This window comes from Sminthopsis crassicaudata, chromosome 2, assembly GCF_048593235.1.
Source record: "Sminthopsis crassicaudata isolate SCR6 chromosome 2, ASM4859323v1, whole genome shotgun sequence".
NCBI lineage: Eukaryota > Metazoa > Chordata > Mammalia > Dasyuromorphia > Dasyuridae > Sminthopsis > Sminthopsis crassicaudata.
In genome coordinates, this window is record NC_133618.1 from 34,416,465 (window position 1) to 34,433,504 (window position 17,040).

General features: G+C 44.3%; 1 protein-coding gene across 2 annotated transcripts; it reads left to right on the forward strand.

The window, feature by feature from the left end:
- Positions 1-635: 635 nt before the first annotated feature.
- THNSL2 (threonine synthase like 2) lies at positions 636-16,312 on the forward strand. 2 transcript variants are annotated; one of them, XM_074285685.1, is made up of 9 exons: positions 636-726; positions 2,594-2,829; positions 5,042-5,236; positions 7,050-7,202; positions 7,571-7,801; positions 10,343-10,491; positions 12,488-12,613; positions 14,531-14,682; positions 15,808-16,312. In XM_074285685.1, exons 2-9 carry the CDS (start codon positions 2,607-2,609, stop codon positions 16,013-16,015), a joined length of 1,437 nt encoding a protein of 478 aa, XP_074141786.1. In that variant the 5' UTR covers positions 636-726; positions 2,594-2,606; the 3' UTR covers positions 16,016-16,312. The 2 variants fall into 2 exon arrangements, with proteins under 2 accessions (XP_074141786.1, XP_074141787.1); XM_074285686.1 differs by having other exon boundaries at positions 642-726; positions 2,574-2,829.
- Positions 16,313-17,040: the final 728 nt, after the last annotated feature.

Here is a 17,040-nt window from a genome sequence, read left to right on the forward strand (position 1 = left end):
CAAAGAGCCCCGGAGCAAAGCTTTAAGTGCCCGAGTCCAGCTCTTCTAAGCCAGGCATTAGATGGCCCGGGTTCGAGTCTCGCTCCTGCTACTTATGAACTTGGGGACCCTCCGAGAGCTCGTTTAAGTCCAATTACTCCAAGGGCCTCTGAGACTGTTTCTCCTCTGTAACAAGGAGGATTGGACCAGCTTATCTCTGCAGGAGTCCTTCCCAGGTGGGGAGGACAGAGAGATCCTTCGGCTTGGACTTGCAACGACGAGGGTCCCGGGGTGGGAAGGTCGGCATTACACGCTTTCCATCTGAGAGATCGGTTCAGTTATTGTACCCACTGGACAGATGAGGAAAGAGAGGCCCAGAGAAGCGGTTTAGGATCAATGAGCCTTTAGGACTGAGATGTCTCCTGAATTTCGCAGGGGTGGGAGGAAACTCCCATAAACTTTATGAACTCGAATGGGGGCAAATGACGTTATTTCCCTCGAGAGGTAGGATTCGAACCCAGCAATCCCTCCTCTAAGCCGCACTTCTGGCGGTGGGGTCGCCTAGAGCCCTGAGCTCCCTTCCAAGTGCCCCGTGCTGTGAGCGCGTGAAAGCGGCCTCTGCTGGGCAAGGTCCGGGAGGCCCTGGGCCAAACTCCGCCCTCCGGCCGCTGACCGAGGCTCGTGCAGGTCGGGAGCTTCCGTGCCCACGCCGCGCCCCAGGGTTCCCAGCGTAGCGCTCCGCGCCGGGTAAGCAAAGGGACTAGAAGAGGGGGACCTGCTCCCCGCCCCTCCCCCATCCCTGCCCGTGACCTTGGGGTTGCGGTCGGGAGAGAGAGCCGGGGCGGGCCCGGACACCCCTCCCCACAGAGGCCGAGGCCCACCAGCGCCTGCGCCTCCGCGGTCTCTGCCGCCCTCTGCCGCCTCCACCCGTGCAGGCCAGGACCAGATTCGAACGGCTAGAAAGGGCCTCGGACTCCGCCTCCCTCGCCGCTTTTATCTTAGAGGGATCTGGCCTCCCCTCTCCTTCCCCCACTAGTCCAAGGTCCCGCAGGGGCCTCGCGGGAGGCTTTGGAGCCGGACAGCCGAGAGTCAAGGGACAGTTCTGCGCTTGAGCCTGGGGGACCTCAAGAACAGAGGCGGAGCAAGGGAAAGAGGCAGCTAGTCTGAGGGTCTGCAGCCTCTCCCGCCCAGCTCCGAGTCTCGAGGCAAAGACGGATCTAGGGCGGAGAAGAGAGCGTGCAGGGGCGCCCACGGGCCGAAGACCGGTGCTGGGGAACGTCCCAGGCTGTCTCAGCTTCAGCTTCTACTCTCTAATATAATAATCTATTTCTCTGATACAATGTTTCCCTTCTCAAATTACTTCCACGAAACGGAGTTTTCCCTCTGCCACAAAGAGGCCAGAGGTTAACCAGAGAAAGTTATCAATGTAACGTGAGACACACAATCCAACCTCAGACTAAACTAGAGGGTCACAACTGATCAATCAATAAACCTTTATTCACCTACTGTGCTCCTGGCACTGGGAATACAAAAAGGGACAAAAGACAATTCTCTCAATCAAGAAGTTCACAAGCTAATAGATTGTGAGCAATGATTCTGAATGAAATCATAACCAGTTTTTCTAAACTAAATTACCTAAAGACAAGCTCCTCCCACTCCAAATGCAGGGCTCTTCCCATCAAACCAAGCTGTGCTGTTTACAGTGGATCCTAAAATCTCCCATGGATACTCACAGACATGCTGTGCAATTTTCAAACCTTGACTGGAGGTCCATAATCATCCTCTCTGCCTGTGGGAGCTGCCATCACCATTTGCCCCACCACTAATAGCTGGGCTTTCTTTTCTCAAAATATAATACTCACATTGTGCCTCAGACCCTCACAACCACTCTGTGAGGGAGGGGGACACTTGTCCAGAATCATATTGTTGAGGTTCAAAAGGAGACCCCAAAAGGTTGGGTTGCAGACCAGTGTCTTGAGATATCTCAAAAGAATTTGCAAGCTTGAACCCATCTCCAGGTCAAGGGGCAAAGTTTATTGTAACTGTAATGTCAGTTGAAGCAGGCTAAGTTTCAAAAGGATTTAGCAAAAAACCAGGAGAAAGGAGATAAATTTATAAGACAAAGTTAGAGAGACCAGAGCTTCCTGTTACTTATTTGCTAATTTTATGGCTTACAGGTAGATTTGAGGGATGGTCTATTCACTATTGTCTCAGGAACTTGGTTATCACTGACGAGCAGATTATCTGACAGTCAGCAATATTTGTAGGACTATCCTAGGGCCAGAAGACTTTAGAATCATGGACATTATTAGAACCATGGCACTCTAAGGTCAGGGGACCTCGGGATTACTGCTTTATTTCTCCTAGAAGCTGTACCCTATCAATATGGCTGGTATAGAACAGAGCTGGATTAAGAACTCAGGTCTGTTGACCAATTGGCACAACACTCTTGCCAATCTCCTTCATCTTCATCACCGTAGCCACACACATGAGAGAGCCAGTAGCCAAGAGAGAGTTGTTCGTGGGCTATTTCTTAGTGTGGGATTGGCAGCTTCTCTTGTGTGTCTAAGACCCTTTCTCTTCTTATTTCCCAGAAAACTCTTTTCTTTTCCAGGGTTTGAAGGATCATGAGGTACGTCAGTACCCGGGGAGGAAGCCCCAGTGTAGACTTTGAAGGAGCCTTGTTCTCAGGCTATGCCCCTGATGGGGGCCTCTTCATGCCTGAAGAGATCCCCAAGCTGGACAGAGAGACCCTGAAACAATGGAGCACCCTCTCCTACCCAGACCTGGTGATCGAGCTGTGCTCTCTCTTCATTGACCCAGAGCTCATTCCAAAGAAAGACTTGAAGGGTGAGTCCCCCAGATTCCCAACTCCACCTAGGAAGGGCTTAGCAAATGCTCTTTGAAAATAATTGAAACTGAATGCTGTGAAATCACAAAGAACAAATGAGCCCCCAAAAGGCATGATAAGATACCTCCTTTGCAGAAGCAAGGGGGTCTGGGTTATATTACACAGCATATGTCTGGTTTGTGTATGGTATATGTGTGTGTAATTTTGACTGGTTTTTACCAATTATTTTCTCTTTTTGTTGTTTTTTTCCTGCTTTCTACCTACTGGGGCAGTTGGGGGGAAGGATATGTGATATAAAATATATATATATATATATATATATATATATATATATATATATATATATCAACAAAATCTATTAAAATAGAAAGTATGTGATAAATTCCACATTAGTATAATATTATTTTATTTTTCAAAGTAGTTTTCAGCATCCATTTTTATAAGATTTTGAGTTTTAAATTTTTCTCCCTTTCTCCTTCCTACCCAAGGCAACAAATCATGTGACGTAGTTTATGTTAAACATATTTTTTCTATATTAGTCATCCTCAATTAACTTTTTTTTTAATTTTTTATTTCTCTGAGAAGAGGGAGAGGAGGAACATAGGAATAAATCTAGGTAACAAATCTATATATACCAATGAAAATAATATATTTTCAAAGAACTTGAATGCTTTTCAATCATAATGATCTTAGAGAAGGCACTGCTCTCAGCTTCTGTGATGATTTGGAGGATTATGGATCTGGAACAATGAAATGGCCTACCAGCAGGTTTTTTCTATATTCATTACTTTTGTTGAATTGTTTTTATTAATTTTTGTTGTAAAGAAAATCTCTTTGAGACAAAGGGAATAGAATAAAAATATTGGGGAATATGAGTGATTTGAAAAAAATATTTTAATAAAAATTTATTGAGAAAAACCCAATAAAATTAAATGCCTATTTATTGATTGAAGCTACCTAATTTCAGGGTTTTTTAAATCTATAAAATGAAGGGGGTTGAACTATATAGGTAGAATCCTATAATTCTTTATAGCTCATCTAAAACCTCAAAACCTAATAAGATTGATTTTTCATTAGTTCCACATGCCAACTTTTAAGAGGCATCTCTTAAAAGAATCTTAAAATATCAGAACTGAGAAGTGATTTTAAGAGTTATTTATTCGAATCCCCATTATTCATGACAAATAGTTTCTCTCTGTGTCTCTGTCTGTCTCTGTCTCTCTCTTTGTTTCTTTCTCTCTCTGTCTCTGATTCTGTTTCTATGTGTTTCTGTGTGTATATCTGTTTCTTTCTCTGTGTCTCTGTCTCTGTTTCTCTCTGTGTGTCTCTCTGTCTCTGTAGCTTTCCATTCTTCTTCTTCTTCTTCTTCTTCTTCTTCTTCTTCTTCTTCTTCTTCTTCTTCTTCTTCTTTTTCTTCTTCTTCTTCTTCTTCTTCTTCTTCTTTTTCTTTTTCTTCTTCTTCTTCTTCTTCTTCTTCTTCTTCTTCTTCTTTTTCTACTTCTATTTCTTCTTCTTTTTTCTTCTACTACTTCTCTCTTCTGTGTGTATATGTGTGTTTCTCTGTCTCTATGTGTGTCTCCATCTCTGTTTCTGTTTCTCTCTGTCCTCTGTAGCTTTCCCTCCATTCTTGTTGTTATTGTCGTCCTCCTCCTCCTCCTCCTCCTCCTCCTCCTCCTCCTTCTTCTTCTCTGTCTTGGTTTCTCTGTCTGTTTCTCTCTCTGTGGCTGTGTGTGCCTTTCTGTCCATCTTTGTTTCTGTTTCTCTGACTCACTGTCTTCTCCTCCTGTCTCTCTTTCCTTCTCTCATTCTTTGTCCCTCCCTCTCTTTCTATTTTAAACTCTCATTCCCCTTTCTGAATTTGTGTTTTATCATAAATTGCATGTAGGACCTCAGCATGTTTCTGCCTCTTCTATAATAGATCCGTTGCCTTCAGGAAAAATCACATAAATGAAATTGCCATTATATTCCTTCCCCCAAATCTATTTACCTTTTTAGGAAAAAAAAAAAAAAGGAGAAAAGACTGTCTGAAAGGCATACTTTCATAGCCCAGTCCTGGTAGAAGGGAGGTGAACAGTTTGGGATCAAGAGACATTGACAGATGAAGAATTATCATTCTTTTTACTAATAAAAGAGTTTTTTTTTTAATTTTCAAAACCCAATTACATACATAAGTAATTTTCAACATTCACCCTTGCAAATTTCCCCCCTCAGGTCTGGTTGACCGAGCTTTCAGCAGGTTCCGACACAGAGATGTCGTTCACCTGAGCAGGATGAAGAATGGACTGAATGTGCTGGAACTGTGGCATGGTGTCACCTACGCCTTCAAGGACCTGTCTCTGTCCTGTACCGGACAGTTCTTACAGTATTTTCTGGAGAAAAGGCAGAAACATGTCACCATTGTCGTAGGTGAGTCAAAGGATCATAGTTAGAGCTGGAAGGAAGGCTATCTTGTCTGACCTCTTCCTTCACTTAAGGATCCTAGATCAGGGACCCTATACACAACCTCCTCATTCTACAGATGAAGAAACTGAGTCACAAAATGTAAGGATGCGGTTCCCGCAAAACAAGAGAAGGGAATTGTAAGGGCCCTTTAAATGGGTGGCGCCACAGTGCAACAGGAGATTTGAGTGCTCCAGAAGTATTCTCTGTGGATATAGGACTGCCCTGTGGGTGGGATCCTGTCCATATTGAGATAGCTTCATAATGGGTGACAGCTCTCTCGCTGGTTGGCTGTGTGTGTGACCTCACAGGCCCTTTATAAGCCCACTGCAGACAGCAGTCGCTCTCTTTAACCTGGCACTCTTTAACCTGGCTCCCCAGCCTGGGGTAGCCAAACCAAGCCAAACTGATAGATAGCTGAGAGGTAAAGAGTTTGGTAGTGAACACGTGGGTCTTCAGACCAGGTGTTCACTAGGGAACCAACAAGTCAGGGCATTATGTGAGTAGGTATAATAAAGGCTTTTAAGATTACACATGGCTGTTCTTGAGCATGTTACCGGTTATTAAACTATAGATTCAAGAGATCGTGGCCAGAGACCTTTGAAGGCCTCAGAGGAGGCGAGCCGGTTAGAGTCGACACTGCAAAGGTCAGTGGTCAAAGGTACTCTGTTGGGCCTAGGACAGACTGGTAATAGTAACTGCCAGGAAGGCATGTTACAACAAAACTAGGAAGCAGCAGGATTGGGATTCGCATCCTGCTCTTGGGACTGGTTTCAGATTGCTCCAGGAACATAGCTGCCTCCCTATCTGCAGCCAGCTGCCTTCCAGTCACCACATGAGCCGCTCTGTGCACTTGTCCTGAGGAGGGCTTGGGAGGCTCAGGGGCTGGGGGCTCAGTGTCATAGGGTCATCCTCTGATCCCAGGATTTTCCAGGGCTACTAAGCTTCTCCTTGGGGGCCAAACCACTGGGGTTGTGGCCTTGTAGACTGAATACAGGACTTGGAGCTAGGAAAAGCCTGGGTTCTAGCCTACCTCTGATGCTTAACCCATGTACAACTCATAGAATCCTGAGTCTCAGGCTTCTCATCTGTAAAATGGGCACAATGATACCATCTTTCTCACAAGAGGGGTGAGAAAGGTGCTTTGTAAGGCACAAAGCAGCATGGCACTATGGATAGTCAGGAAGACCTGGCTCAAATACTACCTTGGACATATATTGGCTATTAGGCAGGATACTCAACTTCTCAGGGCCCCAGGCAACATTCTGAGGCTGTAAGTTACAGAAAAAGGGCTGCTCTGCACTGCTAAGAGCAGCCTCCAGGAGCATTGAAATCATGTGGTCTGGTCTAAAAACACAAAACAAAACTAGTCCATCCATAAAGTACAATCTAAGTGCTCACAAGACCACTAGAGGGTGCCATTGTGCACAGAGCATTGGTCTGGAGGCCAGAGTTCAAATCCAAATCAGACACTAGAGCTATGTGACCCCGAACAAGTCACCAGACCTCTGCCTGCCTTAGTTTCCTCAGTTTTAGAAAGGGTATAATAACAGACCTTCCAGGGATGTTGTGAGAATCAAATAACATAATATTTATAAATTACTTCATAAACTTTAGAGCTTATTTAGAAATCTTAAAGTCTATTTAAAAGCTAGTAGTGATAGTAGTAGTAGTAGTAGTAGTAGTAGTAGTAGTAGTAGTAGTAGTAGTAGTAGTACTTTCAGCAACAATAACAACAGTTGTAGTATGAATTATTAACATTATTGCTATTTTCTATCAGGGACTTCTGGAGACACAGGGAGCTCAGCTATAGAAAGTGTCCGTGGAGCCAAAAATATGGACATTATTGTTTTGTTGCCTTTGGGACGTTGTTCCAAGATCCAGGAACTCCAGATGACCACAGTGATTGAGGAGAATGTGCATGTATTTGGGGGTAGGGAAGCTTCTGGTATGGTGAATAAACCTGGGGTGATGAAATGCTAAGGGGACAAAGTCATTTAGTCTGGGAAGTTGCTATAGAACTTGGGACCCTCTATAGCAGTGGGTCTTAACCTAGAATCTATGAACTTCTTTAGATAGATAGATGGATGGATGGGTAGATGGATGGATGGATGGGGGGTGGATGGATAAAGATAGATGGGTGGGTGATGAAGAGGAGGACCGTTTTGGGGGACTGAGAAGCAGGACAGATTTGACAACTTGCAGAAGGCCTTGAATGTCCAGTGAAGGATGGGGAAGAGCTCACTGGGATTAGAGTCCCTCAGTTCCTGACCCCCCATCACGTCCTTTCTCCCCCGACAGTGGATGGCAACAGCGACGAGCTGGACGAGCCCATCAAAGATGTGTTTGCGGATGTGGCTTTTGCCAAGAAGCATAACCTGATGAGTCTGAACTCCATCAACTGGTCCCGGGTCCTTGTGCAGATGGCTCACCATTTCTTTGCCTACTTCCAGTGTGTGCCCTCCATGGACATCTGCCCCCTGCCCCCTGTGGAAGTGGTTGTGCCGACAGGGGCTGCGGGCAATCTGGCGGGTGAGGAGAGCCCCGAGCGTCAGCCCACATTGTACCGTGGCATCATAGAGCTATGGTTGGCAGCTAGGACAGAGCCTTCACTTTATAGAGCTGGACAGACATGAAGGTCCCGAGGTCACCCAGCCCCACTGACTGTAATACCTAATGCCACATGACAAGAGCACATTGTAGTTCAATTGTTTTCAGTTAGGTCTGATCCTTGGTGACCCCCTCTGGGGTTTTCTTGGCAGAAACATTCAAGTAGTTTGCCATTTCCTTCTCCAGCGATTGGGAAACTGAGGCAAGTTTGCCCAAGCTAGTAAGTATCTGAGGCAGGATTTGAACTCATGAAGATGAGGCGGCACTCTCTGCATTATGGCATCCCCTAGCAGCCAACAAGAACATTACAAAGATAGTGAATGGTGACATGAGGTTAGCACAGGAGGTTTGGGGTGCAGGTAGAAAGGCTTTGTAAGAGTAGAGTTTGGGGTTGTCTTTTAAAGGTCTTCAGGAATTCTGCCTGGGAGCATTGCCCTGCTGGGTCTGGGTGAGTCCTGGAACCCAAAGCTGGTTGTGGCTTTCCCACTGACCTCATTCCCTTGTGCATCCACTCTTCTATCTCCCCTGTCCCCCATCCCCCCACGTTCCTCCATCCCCAGCTGGCCAGGTTGTCACAGGGATCACAGCTACCATGTATGATCCATGGTGATCTAGAACCCAAAGACATGTACTCCCTGGCAATTTAAAACACAAAGATGTTCAATCCCTGGTGCTTTAGAACAGAAAACCATGTGATCCTAGGTGAACTAGAACACACACAAAACTTCAACCCCTGGTGATCTAAAACACAAAGTCACTCAATCCCCAGTGATCTAGAACACACAAAAAACCATGTAATCTGGAACACAAAGACATATAATCCCTGGTGATCCAGATGTGTGACTTCTGTTGATCAATTCCTGGTGGTCTAGAAGAGAAAGATGTGCAATCCCCCGTGATTTAGACCACAAAGCCGCACAATCCCTGATGATCTAGAACAGAAAGCCACATAGGCCTGATAATCTAGAACACAAAGACACACAAGCTAGGAGCAGATCTGGAACAGAAAGATACCCAAATCTCTGGCAAGCTAGAACACAAAGGCTCATTCTCCTGATGGCCTAAAACACAGAGTATGTGATAAGGAAACAGATATAGAATACAAAGGACATAATCCAGAACAGAAAGCCATATAATCCCTTATGATCTTGAACACAAAGGCACACAATCCTCTGGTGGTGTAGAACACAAAGATGTGCTATCCTGAATGATCTAGAACACAAAAGATTGCCGTACATGGTGATCTAGAACATGAACATGCAATTCCCTGGTAAATCTAGAACATAGGATATGCCATTTGGTAATCCAGAACATGTGTGTGCATGCCCTGGTGATCTAGAGCAAAAAATTGTATAATCCAGAACATAGAGACACAGTAATCGCTGATGATCTACAACATAAACATGCAAAGCCTTGGTGATCTAGAACACAAAGACACATAAGACAGGATACTTAATCTGGGCAATCTAGAACACAAAATGCAATCTGGGGTATTTTATCTGTATGATCTAGAACACAGAGACATGCAATCTGGGGCAGTCTAGAACACAAAATCTCACAATCCTGGATAGTTAATCCAGACAATATAGCACACAAAGGCATACAATCTGGGCAATCTAGAACACAGAAGCTTGTAATCCTGGCCATCTGTAACACAAAGATAGGTAATCTGGGCTATCTAGAACACAAAGATACAATCTGAGGTAGCTGATCCAAGTGATCTAGAACACAAAAACACATTGCTTGGGTGATCTAGAACACAAAGACATGTGATCTGAGACAGGCAATACAGGGCATGTGATCTGGGTAATCTAGAATGCAAAATTTGCAATCCTGGACTCTTAATATGGGTGATTTAGAACACAGAGAATGTAATCTGAGACAGTTAATACAGGTAACTGGGACACAAAGACATACAATTCAGGAAATCTAGAACACAAAGACACATACTTTGAGACCATTAACAGAGATCTGGAACTCAAAGACACAATCTGGGTGGTCTACAACATAATATAGCCAGATTGCATGTCTTTGTGTTCTACATCACCCTGATTACATGTCTTGATGTTCTAGATCCAGGTGTTATAGAACACAATGACAGGTGATGATCTAGGATCATTTTCTAGAGAGAGGATCCAGAAAAGAATCTAGAAAAGATTGAGGACACATTTTGATTACCACGGATTACACATCTTTGTGTTCCAGATACCTATCTAGAGGTAGGATTAGGTCCTATCTCTATAAACACCCTTATGTGAGACCCAGACTGCATAATCCAGGGCGATCTAGAACACCAAGTCACATAATCCGGGTGATCTGGAATACAAAATGTGCTATCTGTGGTGATCTAGACACAAAGATCTTTCTCCTGGTGATCTAGAACACAGATGCATGATCTGGGATGGTTAATCTGGGACATCTAGAACACATAGTTTAGAAGCGCCTACTTGTGCTTGTTCCTAGCGGGCTGCATTGCGCGCAAGATGGGCCTGCCCATCCGTCTGGTTGCAGTGGTGAATCAGAATGACATTATCCACCGGACTGTCCAGAAGGGGGACTTCTCACTCTCAGAGATCACCAGACAGACCTTGGCGTCAGCCATGGACATTCAGGTGAGCTCTGGGAAAGACTTCTCTCCCCTCTTCAACTGGACATATAGGGACTCTTTCCCTTCTAGGAGAATGGAAGGGTTTCAGGGGGTCTGCCCCAGGGTTGCCCTTCTCCAAATTAGAATTATTCCTTTGAGTTGAGTTAATCCCTCTTTTATCTCCCTTGTCAAAGGAAAAGTGAATTATTCTTGTACCTGGGGAAGTGTTTTGGATTAGAAGTGAGAAGACCTGAATTTAAATCATCTATTTACCACCTTTGTGGGCAAGTCAGTTATCTCCGATGCACCTCAGTTTCCTTAATTTTAAAATGAGAAGTTTGGATTCACTAATTTCTGAGCTCACTTCTGGCTCCATGTCCATGATCCAAAAATATATGACGGTTTGTGCTTCATAGACAAAGATTGGTGGTTGACTTGACCCAGTTGGAGAAATAAACCCTGGCCCTTAAAGAGATTCTTGGAGAGATTCAATGCATGGACACATGTATATTACAGAAGTCTTGAGGTGAGATTATCAGAACCTGCACAAGGAAGGGATAATGTCAGGGAAGAGAAGGGACCTTTATGAGAGATGTTATGGAGGACAAGGCCCATTTTGGATAGGGGGATCGAGAGAAAGTGGGGGGGTCAAGGATGGTACCTACCTGAGAGCTGGGTGACAGGGAGGATGGTGTTGCCATTTTACAGTCATTGAATACTTAAGAAGAAGAGAGTTTTAGGAGAAAAGCAGCAGGTTCAGCTTTGGACATATTGAATTTAATATGTCTATGGAACATCTATTTTGAGATATCTAATAAAAAATTGGAGATTGTTTGGAGGTCAGCAGAGAGCTTGGGGAAATAAAATGTATTTATGGATCTCTTATTCCTAGTGGTTTGAAGAACCTACAAGTGACTTGCTGCTGTAGCCCCTGGGCCTGCCCTCCAAATAATCCCAATCTCTTTAACACCTTCAGTATTTAAAATTAATTATCATGTCTCTCAGTCTTTTTTTCTCCAGAACAAACATACTGGTTCTTTCAAATGATTCCAACAAGTAACTCCAAGAAATTTAAAAAAAAAAAAAAAAACCTAAAAAACAAGTTTTTCTTTTCTTTGTGTGTATGTGTGTGTGTATGTGTTTCTGTTTCTGTCAAATGAGATAATATTTGTTGTTTTCTTTTCTTTTCTTCTCCCTTTTTTTAGAAGCAATTGGGGTTACATGATTTATGGCTTAGTGTTTGAGGCCAGATTTAAACTCACTACAGGGTCAGTGCTCTATCTGCTGTCCCACTTAGCTGCACTTAGCGCAGCACGTGGTAGCAGGCACTTAATAAATACTTGTTCCCTTTCCCCTTCCTTTAGGTCTGCCTGGGTCTGTGGCAATAGTGATTCAGCCTTGATCAGTGATTCAGTGGCCTGCCCCTGATCCATGCTGACTCTGGGACCCTGGGCAACCATTTATTAACCACCCGTTGCTCTAAATGTCAAAGTGAGCTGGGAGCAAACTAAGATATAATTAGGAATAGTTAACAAAATAAATGCACAATAGCACATAGATATGTGGTTTTCTAAGTTGACATGTGCCCTTGGAGATCCTGTGTTGTCCAGGTAGCTAAGGGGACCATAGCTCACTGATATTTTCCAGGGGGTTTTCTTGGCAAAGATATTGGCATGATTTGCCATTTTCTTTTCCAGGAAATTAAAGCAAAATTAACTGATTTATCAGGGTCATGCTGCTAGTAAGTGTTTGAGGCAGGATTCAAATTCAAGTCCTGCTGACTCTAGGGCTAGTCACTGAGCTGCCTCCTGTTTTCTCTATAAGCAGACACCACTTGTCTATGAAACCCTGAGACTCCAAGATGCAGTCAGCGTTGACCAGCACTGCCTAGGAAGCCCCACCTCTACCCTTGATTCTCCCTTGCTTGGAACTTGGTAGTTAACAGATAACTCCTTTGGTGAGTTGAGCGCCTTGTACCCTCCACCTCAGACCTTGTCAAGACAAGTTGCCTTCTCTTGCAGGTGCCCTATAACATGGAGAGGATTTTCTGGCTGCTCTCAGGCTCAGACAGCGGGCTGCTCAGGACCCTCATGGAGCAATTTGACAGAACCAAGAAGCTGTGTTTGCCAAACAAGCTCCACACCAAGGTCAGTGGCTGATGGAGGGAAACAGCTCAGAGAGACAAAAGGTGTTTCATTTCTTACTTTTGTACCAAAGAGTTGTTAGGAAATGCTTCCCTTTCTCCCACAAAAAGGGCATTTTACTCCCAAGAAGAGAGAATCTTCCTTACTCCTTACTCTGGCCCAAATCTGGCAGGCCAGGATTTAGCACCTATCTAGCCAAAGTTTTTTCCTTTAATCTCTTTTTTCTTCTCTTATAGCTACAGCTAACATTTCTCATACAATATTGATTTGTAATGGTAATAGTAATTAGTAATGGGCAATCTTGTTTCACCCATGATCTTATTGGAAATGATTAAGCTAGCATTTCTAATACAATATTGAATAGTAATGATGATAGTGGGCAACCTTGTTTCACCTCGATCTTATTGGGAATGGTTCTACTTTATCTCCATTACAAGTGATGCTTACTGATTAACCAAAATTTTCTCAAAAAAAAAAAAAAAAAAAAAAAAAAAGAATGCCCCCTTTGATAAGTCTGAAAAGTAGTTATCCAGGCTCTGTTTGGAGATTCTCCTGAATGGGGAGCTCACTACCAGCATTCTGTTCACTTTTGGATGGCTCTAATGCAGAGATTCTTAACTTATTTTGGCTGTCTAATAGTCTACTGAGTCCTCCTCCGAATCATGTATTTCAGGGGAGAGAAGATGAAGTGTTCTATCTGTAGTAGGATCTTAGTTAATATTGACTTTCCCAAAAGATGCTCAGTTGCCTGGGCTACCACTTAAGATGTCCCAGTTTAGAAGTTAGGAAGTGGATGAGATCACCCCAAAGGCCGAGGAGTCTAATCTTTTCCTTTTATGCATCAGTTTTCTGGGGGTGGCTGGAAGTACTCCCATGCTCTCCAGCTCCTAAAAAGGTGCTGCCCTGTGCAATCTAGCCCCCTAAGCAGGAGAGACATAACTTGAGCCGTAACCCAGAGCCATCACTAATTATTCCTGGCACCAAGGGAAGAACAAATTGTGCCTTTGGCAAGAAGCACAATGTCTGCCTGCCAGTCAGCTTTTTAACCTGGGTCCCCATGGGTAGAATGCTGAAGCCAAAATGAGACTTAACACTGGAGGGAGAAGAAGAGAACATTTACCAAGTGCCAGGCTAGCTCTTTTACAAACAAGATCGTATCTGATGGCTAAAACAATTCTGTTAGTGGATGCTATTGTCGTCTCCATTTTATAGTGGAGAAGGCTGAGGAAGACAGAGGTTAAGTGACTTGTCATCTAAGTAGTAGTTAAGGTCAGATTTGAACTCACTTCTTCCCGAAAGGGGGATGAGAAGTATCAGATCACAGCCAGACTTGGTTAGGGAGTGCCATTATAGAGAGAAAACTAGCTATTTTAACTAATAGTTTCAGTGTCCTCTAAATTTGATGCCCTGGAACACAATCCCTGGTGCCCCACCTTAGTTACAGATGTCTCCTTCAGGAAGCTGAAGGCAGAAATGCTTTAATTATATAATATATCCTACTACAATGTAAGATGCTGAACCGCCAATCAATCCCCGATCATTTCTTTCTTTGAACCTTGAATGAAACTGAAAATTTTCCCCCAGAAAATCATCAGTCATGTTGATCATTCATGAAGAACTTTTTGGGATTTTCTCAGCAGAAATGCTGGAGTGATTTATCATTTCCTTCTTTACAAATAAGGGAACCAAGACAAAGAGGGTTAAGTGACTTGACCAGAGTCACACAGCTGTGGCTGGATCTTCCTGACTCCCTGTCCCCTGCACCACTGACCAGTACCTAATGTACAATTTCTATGGATACAAATTCAGAGAAAATGGAACATCGAACTATTCCCCGAACCAGACCAATATTGACATGGCCCTACCTGCTGAATGTGGCTGATTTTTCTTGTTTCTGCCCCAAACCTTGGTCCTCTTCAGATTTCAGAGACAATAAGCTCCCTTTCAGCTTCAGATGAGGATGTCATTCAAACCATGCAGCGATGCTGGGAGGAGAACCACTACCTGCTCTGTCCACATTCGGCCGTGGCTGTCTCCTACCACTACCAGCAACTGGCCTCTGAACAGCCCAGGTAAAGAACGCTTCCTTCCTTCCTTTTTGGTGGTCTGGGGGATTCTGTTCTATGGCCTCACTTGCCTCCCCCCCTATGAAAGCCGACATCCCCTCTCCTTTTTATTAGCAGATTGCATAGTCAGTCAGTCTTCCTCTCTTAAATCTTCCATTTCTCCCTGTCTACTAGTGCCCTTGGGCATTTAGGTGGCCCAGTGAATAGAGGGCCTCCTCTTCCTGAGTTCAAATCTGGCCTCCGACACTTCTTACCTGTGTGATCCTGGGGCAAGTCACTTCACTCGTTCTGCCTCAGTTTCCCCATCTATAAAATGAGCTGGTTAAGGAAATGGCAAATTACTCCAATATTTCTTTCAAGAAAACCCTAAATGGGGTCCTGAAGAGTCAGACATGACTTAAACAACTGGACAACAACAAAACCTGCTTCTCAGGTAGCCATGACAACTTAATGTCTCAGTTACTCCCAGGCAACGCTTTAATACTTGAGTGAAAATGAATTGCTAACCAGCATCATTGAAGGGAATCTCTCCAGTGGAAATTCTATTCCTAATGAACTCATAAATCTGGAAAGAAAATTAAATCAAAGAAAGTTTTGCATTTTGTTTTTTTTTAAAGTACAAAAATATAGGATTGAGGAGACATGAGTAGATATCTGCTCTGCACGTACCTATGTCAGGAGTGGCTTGGGAACCCTGAGATTAAATAATTGCCCCAGCGGTCGCCCATAAACAGGACCCATTGGTCCTTGAGTCCCGAGCCAACTCTCTGTCCACTACACCTAATGCGTTTCTCCAACAGTGCATGGCACACAGTAGGTGCTTAATAAATGTTTATTGATTAACAGTCCATCAATCACCACCTTACTCCTGGAACTTGGCCATTCTGAATGCAGCCTAGATATGGGGGGAGTAAGGAGCATGGGTGACCCAGGTTCTCATTTTTATTCAGGGCTTTGCCCATCCCTGGCTTGCCAGGGCTGGACTCGGCCAAAGAAAGGAGCAAGTTTCCGTATGGTTTCTAATTTCCCCTTTCCTCTGCTCTTCCTCCTTTGCTTCCCTCCTCCTCCCTCTGCTTTCTTTCTCCTTCCTTGGCATCTGCCCGGCCTGGCCCTTTCGGCCTCCTCTCCCAGCTTGCCCAGATGCTGCCTGGCCCCTGCCTCAGCTGCCAAGTTCCAGGATGCTGTTCTCCAAGCCCGGCTGGTCCCCGAGATTCCCAGAGACATCCAAGCACTGGAGCATATGAAGACTCAGTGCACTCCCCTTCGGAGAGGCGATGACTGGACCCAGGGGCTCCGCAACAAGATTGAGGACCTTTCCCAGCAGAGGAGGGGGCCGTGAGCTCTTGGGGGGACTTCACCTGTCCTTTTGGTTCCAGAAGCTATGAGACCTTCCCCATGGGAAAAGTGATTGTTTTCCTATTGTATTAATGATCAATTATTAAGTTAGGATTTAATGGGACCAGACAATGGTTGCTGAAGGTTGTTTAGCCAGCCTTGTGCTTCAGAGACAAGACACTAGCTGTGTGGCCCTGGTCAAAATCACCCAGCCCCCATCTGCTTCGATTTTCTCATCTGATGTTGTGTCCGAGGAGACACCAAGGACATAGACAAGTGCAAATAGAATAAAGAAAGAAAATTAGACCTACTATATGTTAGGCCTTGTGCAAATCTTTAGGGATAACAAATTCAAAGAATGAAACTATTTTTGTGATTAAAGAGCTGGTGTTGTGTTCCAGGAGACACCAAGGACATAGATAAGTGCATATAGAATAAAGAAAATTAAACCTACTGTGTGTTAGACCTTATGCAAACCCTTAAGGATAATAAATTCAAAGAATGAAACCATTTTTTTGTGATTAAAGAGCTGGTGTATCCCAGGAGACACCAAGGACATAGATAAGTACACAAAGAATAAAGAAAGAAAGTTAGACCTACTGTGTGTTAGACCTCGTCCAAGCCATTATGAATGATAAGCTCAAAGAATGAAACCTTTTTTATGATGAAAGAGCTGGTGTTGTGTCCCAGGAGACACCAAGGACATAGATAAGTGCATATAGAATAAAGGTAGAGAAGATTAACAAATACAGAAGAGAGAGGGAAAGAGTGGGGAGGAAGGTCACGGCCATCAGAAGAACCAGGAAGCAATGGATGGCGGGGTGAGGAGGCAGAGCATTCCACGTTTTTGTTCGCTTTCCTTCCCTTGTGTCTGACTGTGCAGGGCTCGGGACTTGCCCAGAGTCAGGGAGCTGTGAGTATCTGAGGCCGGATTCATATTCAGGCTGAGAGGGCTCTCTGTCCACAGCGACATCTCCCTGGCATGAATGGTCACACATCCAAATTGTGGGGGTTTGAGTTGGGTTTGAG

Excerpts from the sequence above, each read along its gene's own strand:
- THNSL2 (XM_074285685.1), top strand. The coding sequence starts at position 2,607 with ATGAGGTACGTCAGTACCCGGGGAGGAAGCCCCAGTGTAGACTTTGAA. Across the intron at positions 10,492-12,487 it reads CGTCAGCCATGGACATTCAG|GTGCCCTATAACATGGAGAG; the intron begins GTGAGCTCTGGG and ends CTTCTCTTGCAG. Across the intron at positions 14,683-15,807 it reads CTGGCCTCTGAACAGCCCAG|CTTGCCCAGATGCTGCCTGG; the intron begins GTAAAGAACGCT and ends CTCCTCTCCCAG.